This window comes from Salmo salar, chromosome ssa14, assembly GCF_905237065.1.
Source record: "Salmo salar chromosome ssa14, Ssal_v3.1, whole genome shotgun sequence".
NCBI classification, from domain to species: domain Eukaryota; kingdom Metazoa; phylum Chordata; class Actinopteri; order Salmoniformes; family Salmonidae; genus Salmo; species Salmo salar.
The window spans coordinates 4,280,620-4,305,693 of record NC_059455.1 but is presented as its reverse complement, the minus strand read 5'-3'; the positions used below and the strand labels follow the sequence as shown (position 1 = coordinate 4,305,693).

At 42.6% G+C, this 25,074-nt stretch overlaps 1 protein-coding gene across 3 annotated transcripts in view; it reads left to right on the top strand.

Moving 5' to 3' along the window:
- The first annotated feature begins 17,663 nt into the window (after positions 1–17,663).
- Positions 17,664–25,074, top strand: part of tmeff1a (transmembrane protein with EGF-like and two follistatin-like domains 1a) — an 88,260-nt gene continuing 80,849 nt past the window's right edge. For all 3 annotated transcript variants that reach the window (XM_014139141.2, XM_014139140.2, XM_014139139.2), the window contains exon 1: positions 17,664–18,402. In XM_014139141.2, coding sequence (XP_013994616.1) covers positions 18,249–18,402 — 154 coding nt within the window. In that variant the 5' untranslated portion in view covers positions 17,664–18,248. The remainder of the gene's footprint in view (positions 18,403–25,074) is intronic.

The following is a 25,074-nucleotide window of genomic DNA, read 5'->3' as shown; positions in this document are numbered from 1 at the left end:
TTTTAAATATGTTATTGGACCAGAAAGAAATTTGGCAAAATAATCTATACGGTCCAAATAATGATGATCCACGCTTCTTTGAAAATATATATAATAATTTATCAAGCCTACAAGCTATACAAGACTATTATTATGGTGGGTGTAATAGGTCTGGGTGTAGCTGGTGCAGAGGAGTCAGGCGCAGGACAGCAGAGATGAGTAATACATGTAATTTTACTCAAGACTTACAAATACAAGTCGATAAAACCTAGCCCACAATACGGACCGTAAATACAACAAACAATCACTCACAAACAAACATGGGGGAACAGAGGGTTAAATAATGAACAAGTAATTGGGGGAATGAAACCAGGTGTGTAAGACAAGGACAAAACAAATGGAAAATTCTGAGGGGATGCGCACGGTGGAGACCTGGTCTGGACTTTCCACTGTAGTCGCATCGATGGAAACCCCTACACACCTTCCTGAACATTCTCGTGACCACCCCTTGAGAGCCCTCTGTTGCCACTAAATAGTGGGGTCATGACAGGCCAACCAGGGTAGGCCCAGCACCACGGGAAACGCAGGAGAATCAATAAGGAAGAGACTGATTCTCTCCTTGTGACCCTCCTGCGTAACCATGCTCAGTGGAGCGGTGGCCTCCCTAATCAGCCCTGACCCTAATGGTCGACTATCTAGGGCGTGCACAGGGAAGGGCATATCCACAGGAACAAGGGGGATCCCTAAACTATGTGCAAATGAACAGTCAATAAAATTCCCAGCTGCGCCTGAATCTACGAGCGCCTTATGCTGGGAATGCAGGGAAAACTCAGGAAATGTAGTAAACACATATATGTGAGCAACAGGGGGCTCTGGGTGAGCCTGGTGCCGACTCACCTGGGGTGACACAATAGTGCCCTGCCTGCTGCCTCGACTCCCTGAGGAACCCCCCCGGCACCGACCAGCAGTGTGCCCTCTGCGGCCACAGATGGTGTAGGGAATGGCCCCTCCTCCAGTTGCCCAAAGCGCAGCACCTCCCAGCTCCATTGGCGTTGGAGAGTAGGTGTTGGGGGATGGAACTGACAGGCCCCGATCCGGACGTCCGCGGGTAGCCAGCAGGTTGTCCAGCCGGATGGACAGGTCCACCAGCTGGTCCAACGTGAGGGTGGTGTCTCGGCAGGCCAACTCCGGACAGACGTCCTCGCGCAGACTGCACCGGTAGTGATCGATCAGGGCCCTGTCGTTCCATCCCGCGCTGGCGGCCAGGGTCCGGAAGTCCAAAGCGAAATCCTGCGCACTCCTCGTCCCCTGCCTCAGGTGGAACAGACGTTCACCCGCTGATCGACCCTCAGGCGGGTGGTCAAAAACTGCCCGAAAGCGGCGTGTGAACTCTGCGTTATGGTCCAACGCCGCGTCTCCTTCACTCCATACGGCGTTGGCCCACTCCAGGGCTTTACCTGAGAGGCAGGAGACGAGGGGTGACACGCTCTCACGGGTGAACGGGTGGACGGTCGCCAGGTAGAGCTCCAGCTGGAGTAGGAACCCCTGGCATCCGGCAGCCGTCCCATCATACTCCCTCGGGAGCATGAGCCGAATCCCGCTGGGACCGGGTGAAGGAGGGGTGGACAGTGGAGTCTGCTGTAGTGGGGCTGGTGAAGGCGCTGGAAGACCTCCTCTCCCAACGATCCATCGTCTGCAGCATGCGATCCATGGCGGTGCCCAGACGTTGCAACATGGTCGCATGCTGCTGGACGCGCTCCTCTACTGCCACAGGGAGGGCGTCTGCTCTTGCTGACTCCGTTCGGTGGTGAGTAATTATTTGACAATGCCTGTGTGTTGCTGGTTTAGAGGAGTCAGGCGCAGGACAGCAGAGATGAGTAATACATGTAATTTTACTCAAGACTTACAAATACAAGTCGATAATACCTTGCCCACAATACGGACCGTAAATACAACAAACAAACAATCACTCACAAACAAACATGGGGGAACAGAGGGTTAAATAATGAACAAGTAATTGGGGGAATGAAACAAGGTGTGTAAGACAAGGACAAAATAAATGGAAAATCAAAAGTGGATCGGCGATGGCTAGAAGGCCGGTGACGTCGACCGCCCGAACAAGGAAAGGGACCGACTTCGGTGGAAGTAGTGACAGTGGGAGATTATAATACGGTTTTAAATACCTCAATGGACTGTAAAGAAAATCACACTACAAACTATCACCCTTATGTACTTAAGGAAATCACAAATATAATGAATATATTGGAACTAGTGGATATATGGAGGCTTAAATATTGAAACCTAGTGAGATATACATTGTGGAGGCTCAATCAAGCTAGTCGTCTTGACTACTTTCTTATGTAATTTCGCTGGCACCAAAGGTTTAAAAAGTGTTGATAGGGGACAGAATGCAGTCCATTTGGAAAGTATTCAGACCCCTTCCCTTATTCCAACATTTGTTACGTTACAGCCTTATTCTAAAATGGATTAAATAAAAAAATATCCTCATCAATCTACACACAATAACCCATAATGACAAAGCGAAAACAGGTTTTTAGATATTATAGCAAATTTATAAAAAATAAAAACAAAAAAAATGTATTTACATAAGTATTCAGACCCTTTGCTATGAGACTCGAAATTGAGCGCAGTTCCATCCTGTTTCCATTGATCATCCTTGAGATGTTTCTACAACTTGATTGGAGTTCACCTGTGGTAAATTCTATTGATTGGACATGATTTGGAAAGGCATATAAGGTCCCACAGTCTATATAAGGTCCCACAGTTGACAGTGCATGTCAGAACAAAAACCAAGCCATGAGGTTGAAGGAATTGTCTGTAGAGCTCATAGACAGGATTGTGTCAAGGCACAGACCTGGGGAAGGCACCATAAATCCAGAGAATGCTAGACTTTGATGATAAAATTTGACCACGAAGGACCGCTGCCCCACCTTCCTGTTCAAGTGAGCACAGCACAACAAGATGAGTCCAAAAATGTATTGTATGCTGCTGCATAAATTATGTAATATGACAGGGAGATATGTATAATGTAGCTAAGAAAGTAATACTAAGTGTATGTTGTGTAGTAAGATGTTAGTAGCCCATGTGCCTCACCCTAATAATTTGGTCTATTTACCCTTCTTAATTTTGCCTACCGTTCTGACTTGGTGGTGCACATGTAGCCTAGAACCTGTTTTAGAGAAATGTAATCATTGAATGTAAGGGCTTTCATTGTCTGCTTTTATACATACCCCCTTTATTTATCCTACGTTTCTGACTTGGTGTACAGGGAGAACACTGTAAGAATGGCCCATGTTCTGAATTCTGTCGCTGTACATATCAAAAGTGCTAAACAAATAGTTATATTGACTACGCCCTTCTTAGCTCGCTCATTGCATCTTATCTGCTTGTCGTCCCCTTATGCCATAGTTTGTACATCTCAATTGCCATTAGAAACCACATTTGTTTAAGCAAGTCAACCATATCAGCTATGTTTTTTTAAAGGCAGTAAATGAGGCTGAATTAACTGTTTCGCTGCCAGACAAGGCTCCTCTGATAGCCAGGTGTAGCAGTGGTAAGATGTTGGGACTGCTGTTGGGACAGCTTTATATAGGCCATTTGTGGGCACCGTTTGCCACCGTTATAGTGCAATTAATGTGTTGTGTTGTGTAGTGGCTTTGCTGGCATGCATTCGTGATTAAATTATTCACGTTAGAGTAATTAACTAGGAAGTCGGGGCACCACGGGAAAATGCTGTTTATAGAGTTGCAGTTTCCAGAATATAACTCTTCAGATATTTTATTATCTTATCGATTACAGTCTTCTATTAATGTATTATTACATTATCAGTCCTGTTCCTGAATGTCGCAAACTCTTGGATATCTGCACGATCTCTAGCATCATAAATCATGAATCAGCGATATACAAATTGGCTTAATTATTTATTTACTAACTAACTAAGCAATCACAGAATTACATAAACACACACACAATAGTTATACATTGGTTACTGACATGATACACGGAAAGTCCCTAGTGGGCTAAGCCGATATGATGGCTTTGTAGACAAAGGAAAGGGGTGGGGCCAGCTCAAGAGCGGGAAACTCAGTGGACCCCCGTACATACAGTCAATAGCTACACTCATGGAAATGCTAATACTTTGAACATGAACAACCACTCATTCAAAAAGAAAATGCAATTTACATATTTACGAGTGTATGCCTTTGTTGTCCCTCTCTACAATCGCCAGTCCGTCTGCTGCATAGATTGCCGACAGAAAGTCTTTGGTTGTCCACCAGAGATCAAAGTCTTTCGTAGTTGTATCTTGTTATAATGGATATGTCAGAGTACCAGTCAGTCGTTCGACCAGTTGCGTTTACCAGACTAAAGTACTTAAACAGCTGCAGCCTGAATAAGTGTTCTTTAGTTTGTAGATTTCTTAGCCATTTCAACATAGGAATGATCTCCACGTTCTCTGGTCTTGTCCTTTGGTAGAGTTGCCAACCATTTCAACATGTAGCGACCGCTTCCATGTTTTCTGGTCTAATGTAAATTTTGTTGGAAGTGGGTTTTATACTTTTAGTAGAAGCAGATTATTTCCATGACGCTGTGTAACGCCTGTGCTTAAGGGGACGTGGCCACTGACTTATCTTAAGTTACTATGAAAAGCAATTCTCATTTAGAAGACTAAGATCACATTGTTATCTTTCCAAAAGTATTCTTATGCTTAATCATTTATTTTATACAACATTCAGATGCAAACCCCATAATTGAGAAGTGTATACAAACGAAGAAACAGTAATGTGTGTCTCCTGTCCTTCATGAGGTCACCAAATGAAACAAACTCGACATGACTGTTCCTTATGTGTCCACAGACCACTCCAACTGCTTGGAATACAGAAATACTGTTCAATTATTCAACCTTTGATGTCCAAGTGTCTCTCTGTGTTCCACAGTCACATTCCAATCTCAAATATTACAGAGCCCAGAAGCAGAGTATTTTACGACCACCATAAAGCAGCCCCCTCCACCTCTGCTTGAGAGAGAGGGAGCTGTAGTGCGGATACACTGTAACCTGATCCTTAAGATCTTCACAGGAGAGTTATGACAAATACATTGTAAAATAATAGTGAGGACATCAAAACTATGACATAATACATATGGAATCATGTACAGTAGTAAGCTCAACATTAACTGTTCAGAGGAGACTGTGTGAATCAGGCAAAGAAACCCCTACTAAAGGACACCAATAATAATAAGAGACTTGTTTGGGCCAAGAAACAAGAGCAATGGACATTAGACCGGTGGAAATGTGTCCTTTGGTCTGATGAGTCCAAATTTGAGATTTGTGGGACTGCAGAGTAGGTGAAGGGATGATCTCCGCATGTGTGGTTCCCATGTGAAGCATGGAGGAGGAGGTGTGATGGTGTGGGGGTGCTTTGCTGGTGACACTGTCTGTGATTAATTTAGAATTCAAGGCACACTTAACCAGCATGGCTACCACAGCATTCTGCAGCGATACACCATCCCATCTGGTTTGTGCTTGGTGGGACTATCATTTGTTTTTCAACAGGACGTTGACCCAACACACTTCCAGCCTATGTAAGGGCTATTTGTTGAAGAAGGAGAGTGATGAGTGCTGCATTCAGATGACCTGGCCTCCACAATCACCCGACCTCAACCCAATTGAGATGGTTTGGGATGAGTTGGATCGCAGAGCGAAGGAAAAGCAGCCAACAAGTGCTCAGCTTATGTGGAAACTTCTTCATGACTGTTGGAAAAGCATTCCAGGTGAAGCTGGTTGAGAGAATGCCAATAGTGTGCAAAACTGTCATCAAGGCAAAGGGTGGCTACTTTGAATAATCTAAAATATAAAATATTTAGATTTGTTTAACACTTTTTTGGTTACTACATGATTCCATATGTGTTATTTCATAGTTTCTTTGAATGAGGATATATATTTGTGGGATTGGAAATGATGCAGACAATTACATTGATGGAACCCACAATCTCTCCAACCACCACACACACACAAAAAAAAGAGTAGGGGTGTTAACCCCGGTGTCATAGCTAAATTCTCACCCTGGCCCCATTCCATCATGGCCACCTAATCATCCCCCTCATTCCTAATTGGCATATTCCACTTGATAGCTGATGTGTGGTGAGTGTTCTGGCACAAAGACGGTTGCCGTGCATTACCCAGGTGCCACACATTGGTGAATGAGGTGAGTTTCCACCTTACTATTTAAAGTGCTTTGAGTTGGTAGACAAATGCTACATCAATTAATTAACATCACTCACTGATAACACGATATAAAAGATTTCTCAGATTTCAACCAGAAATGACATCAATATGACATCCCATGCCAAATGTCTGTTAGCTCCACTTGTGTGTCTCGTACACTTTCAATTTCCTTCTTGTTTACCTGATACCCCAAAGTGGGTCATCGATTTTATCTTTTTTTGCGATGCTATGCGATATTGAATGACTGGTCATGCTGGATGAATCCATCTGTGGGGGGGATTAAGGCTAATACAAGGCAAACATGCAGACAGGGGCTTAGCCACACTGGGTTTTACCTAAACTCTGTTAGGATGAGCAACGGTCACCTTTGCCTGTCACAATAGAGAAAGACAGGGGATATGTTCAATCAAAACTGGCAACCAGCTGTCTGGGGTTACATTAAAATGCGTTTTTTTTTTTCTTGTGCTCAATTACCTAAGTTATTTTCTTTGTTGGGGTGATTGGAGGCAGGTTGACGTTTATTGTCATAAATCATTCCCTGGAGGCAGGTTGACGTTTATTGTCGTAAATCATTCCCTGGAGTCAACGTTTATTGTCGTAAATCATTCCCTGGAGGCAGGTTGACGTTTATTGTCGTAAGTCATTCCCTGGAGGCAGGTTGACGTTTGTCGTAAATCATTCCCTGGAGGCAGGTTGACGTTTATTGTCGTAAATCATTCCCTGGAGGCAGGTTGACGTTTATTGTAGTAAGTCATTCCCTGGAGGCAGGTTGACGTTTATTGTCGTAAATCATTCCCTGGAGGCAGGTTGACGTTTATTGTCGTAAATCATTCCCTGAAGGCAGAACTGAGTGATATCCGCTAGATGGGCTGTTGCAAAGTCAAAATTGGCTGTATTGTAAAAATTCATGAAATCTAAAATGAGCTTTTTGCTGTTAATTTAAGGTTAGGGTTAGCAGTGTGGTTAAGGTTAGGGTTAAGGTTAGAGTTAGGTTTAAAATCAGATTTATGACTTTGTGGCTGTGCAAGCTGGTGACCACTCTGCATATTTTAGAATGTGAAATATTTAATGTAACAAAATTAACACTTTGTACAGACATTGGTAACTTGTCCTATTTTTACCCTAGTAGCCATAATGTCATAATGTTCTTACCTTGTACAATATATTTCAGTGCCAATGTCGTATCTAGGTAATTTAGCCTATAATGAAACATTTATGAGCCAAAGATTTTGATGGGCAGATTAAATTGATTCATGAATAATTTATGTAGGTCTTCAATATTTTATGTTTTGTTATAGTTTATGAACTTGAACTTTATTTTATAGTTCATTTTCATTTTATGTTTGGGGCTGTTATTGACTTATTAAAACATGGTTGGGTCATTACAGTTAGTCAGTGATGCAAAAACTTCCACAACTACTAAGAGTGTGAGGCTAAACATCATTAACGCTTAGTCTCAATTTAATTAATTTCAGTAATCAAACATACATGTAATCAGAACTTGAGAGTTTGTAAATATTTATCTTCCTTTTCCTCTCATGGCCCACACATAATGACCCATAAAACTGTTATGAATCTAGCAAAACTGCCTTGAATCTTAAAATTGTAGGAAATAATATCTACAAGTGGCATCATTAGGCCACGTTTTTTATCCAGCCCTGAACCTTTTTTTTTTTTACATTTCAGTCTGATAGGATTTTCCACAAACACCCATCACTTGCACTATGCAGTATTTAAAAAAAAATGTTTTACTGACACATTGTTATGACAAAAATAAACAATACAGTATACTGTGCTAGGCACTAGCAGGCACTGCAAGAAGCCCCTGGAGCGACAGAGTGCCTGCTGTGATTAGTCTAGATTTCACAATGCAGTGGACTGCTCACGTCTCTTAAACCCTCCCCCGCCCCCACAATGTCATCCCTCAGCAAAACGCCTGTCACTCAGTCATTGTCTGGATATTGGGAACTTCTTCCAAGAGTGGCAAAACAAAGTGACCAGGTTGAGCAGGTTGAGGAAGCAGTGAATGCGGTGGAGATGACAGAACAGCCAGAAAGTCAAAGTGCAGCAGAGTTAGCCACAGGTTTGTGCAGGGTTGGTGTTGGCAAACAAGCTAGTCTCCCATCAGTATAAGGGTTGGCTAATGCTAATAAACTAGCGTTAGTGTTCAGCATCCTTAAACTATTGGGTGTCAGTCAGAGTAATTTAACTGTATATTTAGGGAATGGGCAAGCTAAGGATGTTAAAATAAGCCATGATATTAGGAAGTGTTTATTTCCAGCGAGTGTATTTGATGGGTTTCAATTCTGTAGCTAGCTTGGCTGGCTAGCCTCTTCGGTAGCTACTGGCTGGCTAGCTAGCTGAGACCCAAAGAAAGGAGAAAACGTTATTCTGACTGAAGCATTATCTTCTCACAGTAACCCAGTGACACCCAGTGGACTGAAGCTGCATTTTACGCCAACATTATATTGAACCCTGTTTAAAATTAAAGGGGCTATCAGCAGTTGCTACATCCATTTTTAGACTTACAGTATAAAGTAATGATATGTAACCATTGATTCTTATAGAATATTACTTAGAAATGCCTCATGAGCTTATTTCAACAGCGGTACCCTATCAGGCCCCAAAATATAAGCATGTTTTCCTCCAATTTTTGTAAACAAAGAAAATGTAAACAAACACTATAGCCTCAACACATGGTTAAAACTATAGTGTTGAAATCATGGATGGTCAATCCTTGTATCCATAGCTCTGTCTATGAATTTGAGAGTGAATACATTTCTCCAGAGCCATCCCTCAGCTTTTTACAGAACCAGGAGTGGGGTGCCTGCTTTGTTATTGTTTCTACTGCTGATTGCTGCTTTAAGGTCTTATAGCCTATTCCATTCTGCAGGTAAATATGGTTGGCTCATGTATGTTATTTCCATATAGGCCATGTAACTATTTGTAAACAAAATGACAACCCATTGAACTTAGGTTTTTATTCACTTGGCTACTTACTTTTTCTATTTTTGTTTAATTGTCGAGAGGTTAACCTTCAAGTAAGCATTTCATTGCACTGTGTACTCCATGTAAATCATGTGTATATGACAAATAAACTAACTTGAACTTAGAAGGGGAGGGCAGCCAGAAAGAGAGGGGAAAAGTTGGCCAGCTTTGTGGTTAGATTGTAGGTGAACAAAACATTGAAAATACATTGGCCCTTAAATTGTGTCCTCAAATGTTATGTAATCTAAAAATCTCACATGAATTGGAAGAACTGACTAAATTAAATGAATCACTTTAATGTTTACATACTGCTTTACTCATCTCTTATGTATATACTGTATTCTATTCTTCTGTATTTTAGTCAATGCCACTCTGACATTGCTCATCCTAATATTGATATTTCTTAATTCCTTTCTTTACTTTTAGATTTGTGTGTATTGTTGTGAATAGTTAGATACTACTGCACTGTTGGAGCTAGGAACACAAGCATTTAGCTACACCCCCAATACCATCTGCTAAATATGTGTATGTGACCAATAAAATTTGATTTTCCATCCAATTTACTTCAGATTTTCATGTGAATATTCAAAAAATCTGCATAAAACAACATGCTCATTTTCCCACCAGAGATGTGTTTCCATCAAATTAACTTTTTGTTGATAAAAGGCTGTGCGTGGTGACCTAATGCCCATAAAAATAACTTTTGCCGTTAAATTCCTATGTGCCGAATGAAAAATACAAGTTAAATGGCTTTCCATCGCATTTCCAACTCTGCTGATGGTATTGTCACAAAAACTGTTGCGTCATATAGCAAATGTTCCCACTCTGGTTTTGGCACATGCGCTCTAGCTAACAGAGCTCACAGATACATTGGGTGTAGGCTGTCTACATTGAGATTATTACAAATATTATTTGTATTTGTCAAACAGCAGCCAAGCATGGATCATCATGTCAGCAGAATAAGACCCTCAATATTTATTGGAAAGGAGCATCATGCTCATCACCTTGCACTTTCACCACCCTGTGATGTTCATCATTTATTTCATTTGTAGCCTAATAAACTGCATGCTTTCCCGAGTCATACTGGGATGGCCACACAACATATTGTGTGACTCCAGGTTTACTTCAATATGATGGTAATTATATCAATATTTGCACATAAAAGTGTTTCCACCGCCATTTCTAGCATAATTAATTTTACAGACACAAAAAGATCCCACAATGTCTAAAGAACAAATTGTCATTTCATGTTACCATCAGCCCGGTTGTGACTTTTTTCATGCGTCAGGTAATTCATCGGCATGAAATGGTTGGATGGAAACGTGGTTATAGAGGTCTTACAACTTATTCCATTTATTGGGCTCTTGTCTCTTTATATTCACAAAGCCTAGGAGCTATGTAGTTTCTTATCTGTCATGTTTGGAGTTGTGTTGCGCTGTTATGCAGGCACTTGAATTTTTCTTTACAGTTGAGTTGCCCTGGTCGGGTCAGTATACAGTAACTTTAGATTTGTGGTTGTGACTGGTTGTGACTTTTTTTAGATTTGTGGTTGTGACTGCATCACAACGTAAATTAAGTTTGGGTTTGTTTAAATCATGCCCACAGCTGGCAGCACACAAGCAATCAGCAATTTGGAGTGCAGCTGCAAGCGACCCGATCGTAATGCCTGTGGTAAATTTGGGTTGACTTTGGATTTCCCAACGGGGCTAGTTAGGGACGATCAGTAGTAAACTACACAATGTACATGGGGCAATATGTTAACATCCCAATAGCTCCAAATTTCACTGACTTAAAAACCTCAAACTAACTAAATTGTGTGTGTGTGTGTCCCACATGGGAACACACACACACACAAGATACCCACATCAAGCCACACCCGAATTCAGTCATGGCCGCTAGCATTTTATCAGAACTCAGGAAAAGACCCAGATGCCGACAGCTAGAATCAGATGTTTATTGACCCAAATGGGGCAGGCAAAAGACAGGTGAAGGGCAGGCAGAGGTAGGTAATCCAGGGCAGAGTCAATAAGGTACAAAACAGCAGGGAGGCTCGGGGTCAGGGCAGGCAGAGGTTCGTAATCCAGGGCAGAGTCAATAAGGTACAAAACAGCAGGCAGGCTCGGGGTCAGGGCAGGCAGAGGTTCGTAATCCATGGCAGATTCAGGCAGGTACAGAACAGCAGGCAGGCTCGGGGTCAGGGCAGGCAGAGGTTCGTAATCCAGGGCAGAGTCAATAAGGTACAAAACAGCAGGCAGGCTCGGGGTCAGGGCAGGCAGAGGTTCGTAATCCAGGGCAGAGTCAATAAGGTACAGAACAGCAGGCAGGCTCGGGGTCAGGGCAGGCAGAGGTTCGTAATCCATGGCAGAGTCAGGCAAGTATAGAATGGCAGGCAGGCAGAATGTTCAGAACCGGGGAAACTAGGAAACAGAAACTTGAGAAAGCAGGAAGACGGGAAAGCACGCTGGTAAGACCTGACAAGACGAACTGGTAACAGACAACAAAGAACAAAGGTATAAATACACAGGGGATAATGGGGAAGATGGGTGGAGAAAAGCACAACGACAGGTGAAACCGATCAGGGTGTGCCACCTTTCTTAATTAACCAGATCTAAAACAAGGCCAAAGCAGGAAGTACAGTCGCCCTTTAAAACAAACTAATGACATGTTGCACCTCTACCTTGCTACCTTTCAGATTAGCCAAGGAGGAGGACCGATGATAACAGAAGGCCAGTGGAGCACTTAGAACAGCAGCAGCTAGGGCAAATGGTAGGGAAGAAGATGATTTAAGTGACCCAGACACAGTCCTAAAACAAGTTTAACTACCCCAGTATCCCCTTGACCGTTTTGGATTGTAAAACTAAAGACACACACGAGACAAGACACAGAAAGCAACAGAAGAGTAGATGATGCAGAGAGACACCAGACAAGACACAGAGACAGCAACAGAAGAGAAGGATGTGATGGAGAGAGAGACACCAGACAAGAAAAAGAGACAGCAACAGAAGAATAGGATGTGATGGAGAGAGACCAGAAGAACAGAACAGGCCATAACAGAAGAGGACAGACAAAGGAGACAGTAACAAACAATAACCTGAGACAGCAACAGACAAGATACAGAAGAGGGCAGATGGAGAGAGAACAGAGGTAGATTTTCCAGCTGCTCTATAGATTCTAATTCGTTTTATTTATTTGCACAAATTATCAGAGGTGAAATACCGATAGTGAAATAGTAAGACATGGTTTACAAGGAATTTGCAGGTGAGGTGAAAAAGCCTGTGAAATTACTATTAAAACAATTGTTTACTTTTACACTTTTTACAACCAGGACAGGACGAGAGAAGAGGGTACACAAAGACAGCAACAGAAGAGGGCAGACAAGCGAGACAACAACAGACAACACAGATAAAGCTATGGAGAGAGGCAGAGGAGGCTTATTGGACAGTTTGGCTCACTGGACAGGTCAGAGTCTGTTTGAAGTTTTTGGTTGTTTTGTGACAATACACGATAGATGTGTTCCAGAGTAGAGAGACTCACAGTAGCAACTGTAATTGAGTACTGGCAGTGTCTGCAGTGGCAGGTGGGAAGGTGCTAGTTACCTGAAAAAGATCTAATCTCTTAATGTTCTAATCTTTCAATGTTCCTCTCAAAGTGCACCAAATTCATGCATTTAGCTGTTGAAATTCCTTTATTTTGGCAGGGGGAGAATGCACTCGGACCCCCGTACTGGCTTTGGGTTAAGCCCCCAATGTCTTCAAATCCTAGAAACGCCCCTGATTTCTACCCAACAAATCTCGCAATATCAGTTGACTATCTGAGAAGAACACTAGGATGTTGAAAGAAGGCAAATTAAGGAAGTTAACGTTATTGCTTATACATCTAGTATAAGCATTACTATAGCACAATACAACCATATAATTTAAAAAGTAATACAATGAAGGGTCTAACTACCAAATAACCACAATCTCTACAACTCCCAAGCACTAAGGGTTAACTCCTCGACAGCAAAGTGTAGTCCTAGCATTACTGCAATAAATCATAACTGGCACGTGGACTGGTAGAAATGGTAGAATAAATTGTAAATTGGCACTCCACATGAAAAAGGTTGCAGACCTGTGGATTTACACATTAGTTCTCTATTCCCATGCCTTCCGCTCCAACAGATCCATGGAAGATGCCAGAGTCAGAGAGGACAGAACTGTAGCGGAGAGGAAAACAGCGTCAGGGAAGGGAAAACAGTCACAACACGAAAACAGGATCTATGCAGGAACAAACGGCTAAAAACGCAGACTGACTGAGCAGAGGTTACGATCTGGCAGCGTGGAAGTGACAGGGCTGAGTATTTGGAGAGGTCTTGATTATGGAACAGGTTGCAGCTGATGGGGATCTGCTCTGCCTCCAGCACAGCTGTCTCCATCCACACAATCACACAGACACACACACACACACACACACACACACACACACACACACACACACACACACACACACACACACACACACACACACACACACACACACACACACACACACAGAGGGAAAGAGCACTGGGGGAGTGGCGGCAGGTTAGGGTAACACAGGATGAGCAGTAGAGGGCTTGGCAGGCGCAGATGTAACAACACCATAGAGAGCATCCTGACCATCACTGCCTGGTATGGGAATTGCTCCGTCCACGACCGCAAGGCCCTTCAGTGGGTGGTGAAGAGAGCCCAGTACATCACTAGGACCGTGCTCCCACCCATCCAGGACATCTACTCGAAACGGTGCCTGAGGAAGGAACACAGCAGCATCAACGACCTATCCTCGTGCAGACGGTATCGAAGCATGAGATCTGATTCCAACAGGCTCAGATAAAGTTTCTATCTACAAGCCATAAGACTGCAGAACACTGGAACTGGCCTGACCACCTGCTCTGATTGTTTGCACCTTAGCACACATGCACACACTCATGCACACACACACCTGCTGCTACCAGACTCTTATTGTATTGCTCAGTTTATACACTTGCCCCCCCCCCCTTCCCTAATGCATGTGTAAATATTGGACTATAAATTGTGTCTTCCTGTATTAGCCTTATGCTAAAATGTTAATTTATGTTCATATCTTTTATTATTTCTTATTGTTGCAGTAACCTGAAAGTAAGCATTTCATTGGATGATGTTACCATGCGTATTACATTTACGTTTTAGTCATTTAGCAGACACTCTTTATCCAGAGCAACTTACAGTAGTGAATGCATACATTTCATTTCATGCATTTTTTTTTTGTACAGTCCCCCCGTGGGAATCGAACCCACAACCCTGGCATTACACACACCATGCTGGCATTGCAAACACCATGCTCTACCAACTGAGCCACAGCGTATCCCATACATACGACTAATAAAACTTGAAACTTAATCTGGGGACAAAATACCAAATACCAAAATACTTAAGATTTAGCATCTCTAAAATTGTCTAAAGGATTTAGGGTTAACTCCCCTACTGCAAAGTATAGCCCCAGAATTACTGCAATAGAGTATGCATTAGTGCCATCTTCCCATTGTTATCTGTATAAGCATAGCTGAAGTAGTCTTAACATAATGGCTAACGTTGAAGCCTGAAGGGGGTGATTCCTATGTTACAGTACTGTAAGCATTAGGGGGTCCACCAGCGGGACACCTTCCAAGGGCTTGGGCTGATTAACTTGAGGGTTAAACTCCTACCCCCGGTCCTCCATGATGGCTCGGGATTATCCCCGCTCACTGATGGTCTGCTGGGATTGGAAGAGGAAGGCCTGGCAGATGGTGGGAGTGAATTAGACCTTGCACGCTAGGATGGATAAGGCCCACTGCCCACTGCAGATGCCCTATGCCCTGGAGTAGGGCCTCTAGTCTTACACAGTATGCTGCCATAATGCGCTGTCGCTAGAATCCTAGCAAAATTGCTGCATTGTGTACAGTAGTCTGGTATCCTCTGTCATAGGTCTTTTAGCACTTAATGTTGCTGGCATTTCTACTTTAATGGGGAAGAATTCACTGATGCTGTGATTTACCAATTATGTTGCTTGAGAACTGTGATATGATAATTAGGAGTCGTCAGTATTGTGTTGGGTGTTTGTCATGTCATTCATGTTGCCATTCATGTTGTATAGCCCAACAAACCTCACCTCAATAGGATTTTCCCTAAAACTTCTGAATAACATTGTGGACAGACAACATCCCTGCCAATCCTGCATAAATGTAGTAAGCCAATTAGTTGGATGTTAATGGAATTAGCATTGCTGATTTGCTGATGGCTTTATCCATTTAGCCCCTGCAATCCACACAGTATCCCCTTACGCTACATTAAAACCGTTATCCTGGGCAGACTGGGACCAAGAGAATCGGCAGATTCCACGCTCCATTCATGGCCTTTTACACTCAGCACAATAAATGGCCGTCGCCAAGGATACACTGTATACCTTTGAGAGGTTCGCATAGCCTACTGTATGATTCTGCTGTTCAGCATTGTTGGATTGAGGCAGAGAGAATCGATGGGGGGAAAACGGCAGCAGTACTGAGGAGCTTATTACTGGGTTGTACTGTAGGCTTTGAAAATGTAAAATGCTACCCAAGGATTGCAAGCAATGCCACTCAATGTTGTGGGATGGTGAAATATGGAGAAAAGTATTACTTTGAAGCTATTACACTGGAATATAGACACGTAACTGTGAAAATAGTATAAATTGGTGTTCACTTTTGAATTTGGAGAGAGGAATTGGGGAAAACAGTGAAGTACCGTGGAAAAATCCCACAGGAAGTGACTGCTGTAGAGAAAAATGGATGAACAAAAATTGTGATAACTCAGGGAAAAACCCTACCAGCCATGACTAGTTCACTTACTGCTGTAGGGGTGGCGAGATAGTGAAATTATACTCTTAGAAAAAATGATTCGTAAAGCGTTCTTCGGCTGTCCCCATAGGAGAACCCTTTCTGGTTGTAGGTAAACCATTTTTGGTCTCGGGTAGAAACATTTTGGGTTCAATGTAGAACCATCTGTGGAAAGCATTCTACAGGGAACCAAAAGGGTTTTACCTGGAACCAACAAGGATTCTTCAAAGGGTTCTCCTATGTGGACAGCCGAAGAACCCTTTTAAGTTCCAGATTATAAGGGCACAAGGCGAGACCCAAATGCAGATGGTTGAGCGCCGATATTTATTATAACAAAAGGGGTAGGCAAAAGGCAGGTCGAGTACAGGCGAAAGTTCATAAACAAGGTCAGAGTCAAAACGGTACAGGACGATAGGCAGGCTCGAGGTCACGGGCAGGCAGAGTGGTCAGGCAGGCGGGCTCAGAGTCAGGACAGGCAAGGGTCAAAACCCGGGGGGCGAGAAAAGAGTGACTGGGAAAAGCAGGCGCTGAGACACAAAAACACTGGTTGACTTGACAAACAAGACGGACTGGCACAGAGAGACAGCAAACACAGGCATAAATACACCAGGATAATAAGCGACACCTGGATGGGGTGGAGACAAGCACAGGTGAAACAGATCAGGGCGTGACATAGTGCGCCATCGTCCATAAATGTATTTTGTCCTCTCACACCAAACGCGATCACGACACGCAGGTTAAAATATCAAAACAAACTCTAAACCAATTATATTAATTTGGGGACAGGTCAAAAAGCATTAAACATTTATGGCAATTTAGCTAGTTAGCTTACACTTGCTAGCTAATTTGTTCTATTTAGCTAGCTTGCGTATGCTAGCTAATTTGTCCTGGGATATAAACATTGAGTTGTTATTTTACCTGAACTCCGCCAATTAATCCACACATAAAATCGTTTCTAGTCATCTCTCTTCCTTCCAGGCTTTTTCTTCTATTGACTTTATATTGCGATTGGCAACTTTCATAAATTAGGTGCATTACCGCCACCGACTTCATTCGTCTTTCAGTCACCCACGTGGGTATAACCAATGAGGAGGTGGCACGTGGGTACCTGCTTCTATAAACCAATGAGGAGATGGGAGAGGCAGGACTTGCAGTGCGATCTGTGTCACAAATAGAACTGACTTCTATTTTAGCCCTTGGCAACGCAGACGCTCGTTGGTGCGCGCGAGCAGTGTGGGTGCAATAATTGAATAACATAGATGTCTACATGTATTTGCGCGAGCGGTGTAGTTAGCCTGTAAGAGTGTACTCTTACCCAAGACTGTCAGCAACACACTGTGAAAATCAACCTTCACTGCTGATGTGGTGTGGGAACAACATGAACAAACAGAAGAAAATAAAGACCTGCAGCCCATAATTTTCTTCAAGTTGCTCACTGCAGGCACCCAATACGAAACAGTGAAATATCCCTTCCCAGAGTAGAGATTTCATATCTGTTTTAGTTGTTCACTGCCAATGAGTAGGGACAGTCACTCCAGGAGAGCTATTAAAGGGATAGTTCACCCAAAAGGTCTAGGAAGGGGGGCATCCTCTCACGTGACTATTCTCTCCAAATCTCTTTGTTGTAGCCACTGGAGCTGCTGTGGCTGTTTCGCATCCGGCGCCTTTTCTCTTTAATTCCCGGTTATTGAAACCAGATTTGGTTTTATGAACGGAAACGTACCGGGAGTGTAGGACTACTTACATTGATTCAAAGGAAGATTCAAGTGAGGTGTTGTTTTGAAAGGAGGGATTTGCCTCGGTGTTAAATCCGGGGCGTCAGATAAGTCATAAAACGACCCAGAGCGTGTTGGAAGGACGGACTGCGAGGATGCTGTTGCTGCTTCTGTTGTCGTCTTGAGGAATTTCGTAAGCCACCGAGGTTTCATAGATGACCACCTCGTTTATTTGGAGTAAAGAGCCTTCAGAATTGTGTCCTCTGCATCTAAGAATACCGCTATATTATTTTTGCATCGCGTCCCGTTGTCATAGTGCGTGTTCCTTCGTGCATGCATCCCTGCTTCTATGCTGTGTTCTTTCATTCAACACAATTTACCCTTAAATATTTTCGTCAAGTTGTCGAACTGACTTAATTTTGGATACATTCTGTGACAGTAGCCTTGTTTGGTTATCGTCTCCATCCTTTTCATCATGGTTGGAAGCTTGCGACCTGGTAGGTTGCCCGGACCTTTGGCTGGCTATTCATTGGCGTTCCTCTGCTTCGTGGCTATCGCTTCATTGCCTGGATCATTGGCATCCTACCTACAAAGTGGCGAATGCAAAGGGAAAGGAAAAGACTGCACAGGTAAGGGTGCTCAAAATATGATGCTGCCGTCTATTTTGCTTATGTTTACGCACGGGCTGTGAACGGTGACACAATGTTTAAATATCCTATTCAAACATGTGTCGGATTAGAAATACCTTGAGTTTGCCACTCAATGCGCTCCCCTAGTAGGCTAGTAAATGTTGCTCTGTGTATACCTAGGAATGGGCCATTGAATAGCTAATCTAAAAACGCGGAGATATTTCATATTTCAACGGTCAGAGATGTAGCCTAATGCCTGTCACTCAGGTGTAGCATGTTGGAAATAATCTAAGAATGGAACCCCGCCCATGCCAGTTTGTGTCCCTCTATCTCAACTCTGTCATCAACCCTTTTCATGTAGGGAAGAAAATGCACCGCAGCTCTTGCCGTTAGCCTATGCTGGAACATCCGTCCTGTTATATATTAACAATTTAAGAGGAAGATTGTATTTTTCTTCTCGTGCATGGAGATTTAAAGAGGACTCTACTGTAGCCAACTCACTGGAGGGTGTTGGAATAACCTGGTATACATGTTTTATTAATGAACCTCAGAATTGCCTTTTCCCATCACATTAAACATTAAGCATTTCAATCATAGACCACCGATGCACTGTGAACCTAATTCTTCACTCTTTCCAAGCGACCACACATAAATGGAACAAAATGCCATATCAGTAAAGGCAAATGAGATGTTCTATTTAACTACCCAAACTAAATAACTTAATTGCTACACATAATGCAGTTGCAGTTAGCCTATGCATAGTAATACACTCCCAGCTAACACCCTAGGCCTTGTGTCCAAATCAATTACATTTGTTTCTAAACTATATTTGTATTAATCGTAGAATTTCATTACAACAGAGTATTAACAGAGGTTTTAGCCTAAGCAATCTTCTGAGAGCAAAGCAGTGGCTTATAGACCAACATTATAATGGGAATTGGCCAGAACAAGTAGGAAGATAGCTCTGGAGGAACTAGCACTATTAATGGAAGAGTTTAATATTTTGTAGTTTGTGCCACAGAATGTATATCAGGATGTTTATGGTTGTCAGTAAGTACACAAGTAAAGGGAATTATGAGGAAAAATCAGGCCTGGGCCAAGGCTAGAAAAATGGACTGCTGATGCTGATTGGCAGCATTTCAGGCAATTGAGAAATAGATGTACTTCCTCAATGAAGAAAGCTAAACCAAGCTACTTTCTAGTTCTATCTCAGACTCTGCTCTACTTTGGAAAGTTAATGCACTGAAGCGTGGAAATTCCTATACTTCCCTGCCTAAGCAAGTTGTCTCAGTCTCTGGCATCATTACTGAGAAAAAATTGATAAGTAATGCTTTTAATTAGCATTTAGCTCTGTAGGCTTTTTATTTGAAAGAAATTGTGGTTTAACTGACCCTGGTCATTGAGTTGACTGCTCTTCCCTCTCCCAGCCTCCATTTGGCTCGATGGAAATTCAGTCAACTTCTAGTGAATATTTGTAACCCGTGTTACCTAAATAATGTATGCCTCATTCCCAAGCTCTCTTACCGAGCAAATATTCTAGAATCATTGGTAAATTCTCAGTTTAGATCCTTTTTAACTAGGAAATGTATTCTAAATGTACACCAGTCAGGTTTCAGACCAGGTCATAACACCATCTCTGCTACTTGTTTGGTTTTAAATGATGTTCTTAATTGTTTGGATAAGAAGAAACTCTGTGCGGCCCTTTTTATTGACACTGTGGATCACTCATTACTTATTCAGAGGCTTTCATCAACTGGCCTGGACCAGGCTGCATGTAGCTGGTTTCAAAATGATTGAAAGGACAGAACACAGTGTTACAAGTGTTGTTTACTGCTGGTGTTAAATCAGGTTTTATGGACATAACAAAGGGTGTCCCACAGGGATCGATACAGACCTGTTCCTACAGAAGTAGCCCATTTTAATTATATATTTATTAACTCATCAAAATGCTTTTTGAAAGAGTTTTTCGTCAATCCACAATCAATAAGGGCACCATCCAATGTACGTATGCATAACAGACCTGGGTTCAAATAGTATTTCAAATATCTCAATTGTTTTCACATATATTCAAAGTAAGTATTCCGATTATATTTTATTTGAAAAGACAAGTTGTTGAACATTTTAATACATTTGGAAATACAATTGGAAAGTATATATTTGTTTTAAAAATATACGCAGACTCAAATACACCCATGAGTTTAACCCAGGTATTAAGCCAACAAGAGGCTGGGGAGGGGCAGGCAGTTGACTAGCTGACCAGGGTCAGTTCAACCACCATTTCTTTCAAATAAAAAGCTTCATTTTTCTCATTAATGATACCAGATTCTGACAACTTGCTTACGCAGGGAAGGACAGGAATTTTCACACGTCAGTGCATTAACTGTTTTCCAAAATTGAAGGATCTCCAGCAGAGTCTAAGATATAAAGTAGCTAGATTTTGCTTTCTTGATGGAGGTATTGCATCTATTTCCCTTCTTAGGCAAACTTGTTTCTCACAAGTGTAGCAGGTTGGGAACTCTGCAAACAACATTTCTACTCCGAGAATGGTAAATTATTCATTTATACATGAATTAACAGAAATTTATGTAACCAAATGACGGGGATTAACGGTACATTTACTTCTGGTGACATATCTAATGGGGGATTGACCAAATTAAAAAAATCTAAGGGCAAACAATTCACACAATGAAACAATGAATCCAGGGGCCTCCCGAGTGGCGCAGCGGTCTAAGGTGTTACTACAGACCCGGGTTCATTCCTGGGCTGTGCCACAACCGGCCGTGGCCCCATAGGACGGCGCACAATTGGCCCAGCGTCATCCGGGTTAGGGGAGGGTTTGGCCGGGGGGGCTTTACTTGGCTCATCGCACTCTAGTGACTCCTTGTGGCAGGCTGGGTGCCTGCAGGCTGACCCTGGTTGCCAGTTGAACGGTGTTTCCTCCGAAGCATTGGTGCGGCTGGCTTACGTGTTAAGGAGCGCGGTTAGGCGGGTCATGTTTCAGAGTTCAGTCTTTTTTTCTTCAGACCAGAGAATCTTGATTATTTTCCTTTTGGCAAACTCCAAGCATGTTGTCGTGTTGTCTTTTACTAAGGAGTGGCTTCCGTCTGGCCACTCTACCATAAAGGCCTGATTGGTGGAGTGCTGCAGAGATGGTTGTCCTTCTGGAAGGCTCTCCCATCTCCACAGAGGAACTCTGTCAGAGTGACCATCGGGTTCTTGGTCACCTCCCTGAGTTTGGTGTTTTTTTTGGACCATTCCCCAGATCTGTGCCCCGACACAATCCTGTCTCGGAGCTCTACGGACAATTCCTTCGACCTCATGGCTTGGTTTCTGCTCTTACATGCACTGTCAACTGTGGGACCTTATATAAACAGGTGTGTGCCTTTCTAAATCATGTCCAATCAATTGAATTGACCACAGGTGGACTCCAATCAAGTTGTAGAAACATCTTAAGGATGATCAATGGAAACAGGATGCACCTGAGCTCAATTTCGAGTCTCACAGCAAAGGGTCTGAATACTTATGTAAATAAGGTATTTCTGTGTGTTTTTTTTTATTATATAGATTTGCAAAAATTTCTCAACCTGTTTTCACATGATCATTACGGGGTATTGTGTGTAGATTGATGAGGAATTTATTTTATTTAATCCATTTCAGAATAAGGCTTTAACGTAACAAATGTGGATACAGTCAAGGGGTCTGAATACAGTGTATGTGTGGGGTACAGGGATGAGTTAGTCATTCAAAAATCATGTTAAAGACAATTATTACACACAGAGTGAGTCCATGCAACTTATTATTTGCCTTTTTAAGCAAATATTTACTCCTGAACTTATTTAGGCTTGCCATAACAAAGGGTTTGAATCCTTATTCACTCAAGACATTTCAGCTTTTCATTTGTAATTATAATTTGTAGAAATGTCTAACATATTTCCACTATGACATTATGGCATATTGTGTGTAGGCCAGTGACACAAAACCTCTTTTTAATTATAAAAAAAATGTAGGCTGTAACACAACAACATTTTAAAAAAGTCAAGGGGTGTGGATTCTTTCTGAATGCACTGTATATGCGAGCATCTAAGTGTAGTTGTGCGTGTGCGTGTGTGTGTGTTCATCAAGTTCTTCTGCCCAGCTAATTTTTTTAAGGGTGCTGATCTTGTAAACCAGTTCAGAGCTGGACTGTGTAATTGTATGGTTTACAGGGCTTCTTATTAGTGACATATGTTCACTGAAACAAAAGAAGATTTTGCTGTGGGAGCGTCCGCTTCATTCCCTCCATAATGAAACCCTTGCCTCTCAGAGGCTGCATCTAAAATGGCACTGTATTCCCTATGTAGTGCACTTCTTTTGAACAGGGTCCATAGGGTTCGGGGCAAAAGTAGTGCACTACATAGGGAATAGGGTGTCAGTTGGGACGTAACCCAAGTCTCCACCACTAACAGTTTGAGGTTGTGGTGGATGGAATCCGTTGCCTGGCTATCCAGACTCCTTGCTCCGGCAAACCGCTAAGCCACGCCAACGGACGTAAGTTTCTTCTCTGCATCTGAGTACGTCCCTGATCCTTCACCGAATGCGAACCCTTTCGGGGTTGTCTGACTGGTCCAGAAACCGATGGGTTGGGCCAGAGGCAGAACACACGTGGTTAAAGCGGTGGTTAGACATTTTTCATTGCTTTGATACTCTGATTGGTTACAGGCGATCCAATCACTAATGACTTTGTTTTGTACAACGGCCATCGTGCCCACCTTTACCGCAAACGACTTCAATGGGGCTAAATTATCTAGCGAATGACAGAGCAGCGGAATAATTTAGTGTGAGTTGTCAGGCTATGGAATCAGTGGCTGCGTCATGAAAGCATTTACACTACATAACCAAAAGTATGTGAACTCGAACAGCACATGCCAAAATCATGGGCATTAATATGGAATTGGTCCCCCTTTTGCTGCTATAACAGCCTCCACTCTTCTGGGAAGGCTTTCCACTAGATGTTGGAACATTGCTGTGGGGACTTGCTTCCATTCAGCCACAAGAGCATTAGTGAGGTCGGACACTGATGCTGGGCGATTAGGCCTGGCTCGCAGTCGGCGTTCCAATTCATCCCAAAGGGGTTCGATGGGGTTGAGGTCAGGCCTCTGTATTTATTATGGATCCCCATTAGCTGCTGGGGTCCAGCAGAATTAAGGCAGTTATACATTTTTAAAACATTACAATACATTCAAAACAGATTTCAAAACATTGTGTTTGCCCTCAGGCCCCAACTCTACTACGACATATCTACAACACAAAATCCATGTGTGTGTATACTGTGTATGTTATTGTGTGTTTGTATGCATGTGTCTGTGCCTATGTTTGTTGTTTCACAGTCCCCGCTGTTCCTTAAGGTGTATTTTTATGTTTTTTATCTAATTCTACTGCTTGCATCAGTTACTTGATGTGGAATAGAGTTCCATGTAGTCATGGCTCTATGTTGTACTGTGCTTCTCCTGTAATCTGTTCTGGACTTGGACTGTGAAGAGACCTTTGGTGGGGCATGCATGGGTGTCGGAGCTGTGTGCCAGTAGTTTAGACAGACAGCTCGGTGCATTCAACATGTCAATACCTCTCGCAAATACAAGTAGTGATGAAGTCAATCTCTCCTCCACTTTGAGCTAGGAGAGATTGACATGCATATTATAAATATTAGCTCTCTGTGCACATCCAAGGGCCAGCCGTGCTGCCCTGTTCTGAGCCGATTGTTCTGAGTCCCTCTTTGTGGCACCTGACACCACGACTGAACAGTAGTCCAGGTGTGACAAAATTAGGGCCTGTAGGACCTGCCTTGTTGATAATGCTGTTAAAGGGGAATGGAAACACTAGGATTTAGGACTCCAGCTAACTGTAAATCGCCATATTGGCATTGTTACGTCACTGGCAGGAGGGAAAGTTTGGAACTCCCAAAAATGGCTAAATTTACTGAGTCGCTCCGAGTCTGAAGATGAGTTTATAACAGAGAATGAAATAACATTAGATAGGGAGCCAATCAACCTACTGAAGCCGTTCCTGTTTGAGCCAAACGTTGCCCCAGATCAGAGTTTGTTCTTGTTGCAGTAACAACACAGATATGCCGCCCAGGGGCGAAAATCTGATATCCACTTTGGAGGGGACAATTACATGAAATTTTCTCAAGAGCAATTCCTGAGGGGGACACCAAAAGTAGTGCTGTAACACATAGCCTACATTGTAATATGGTAAATGTATATTGAGGAACCAAAGAAATAAGGTGTTTGCCGTACTCCTAACTACCGGTACCCAAAACTACACAACTAATCACAACAGCAATACCATTGCCTTTAACAAATCTTAGTTCAGTCACCAGTTTAAGTTGAGAGTGGGGGTATCCGTGGCATTTTCCAATTATGTTCCTATTTTACAAGTCCAAAAAATTGAGAACCTTTCATAATGTTGCCAAACAAAGACTCAACAAACTTACCTGAGACTCCCTGTCTCTGCCAGTCTGTCCCTGCATATCTGTCCCCAACTCTGCTGTCTGTGTGCCATCTGTTGCCTGCTCTGCCTAATGACATCATTGTGAAACATTTCCATTAGAATTTCATTTCTTTCTTATGAACATTTAATCAACTAGTCTTTGAGATATTAGGCTACTAGGGTTCTTACTATGCGTTTTGGTGT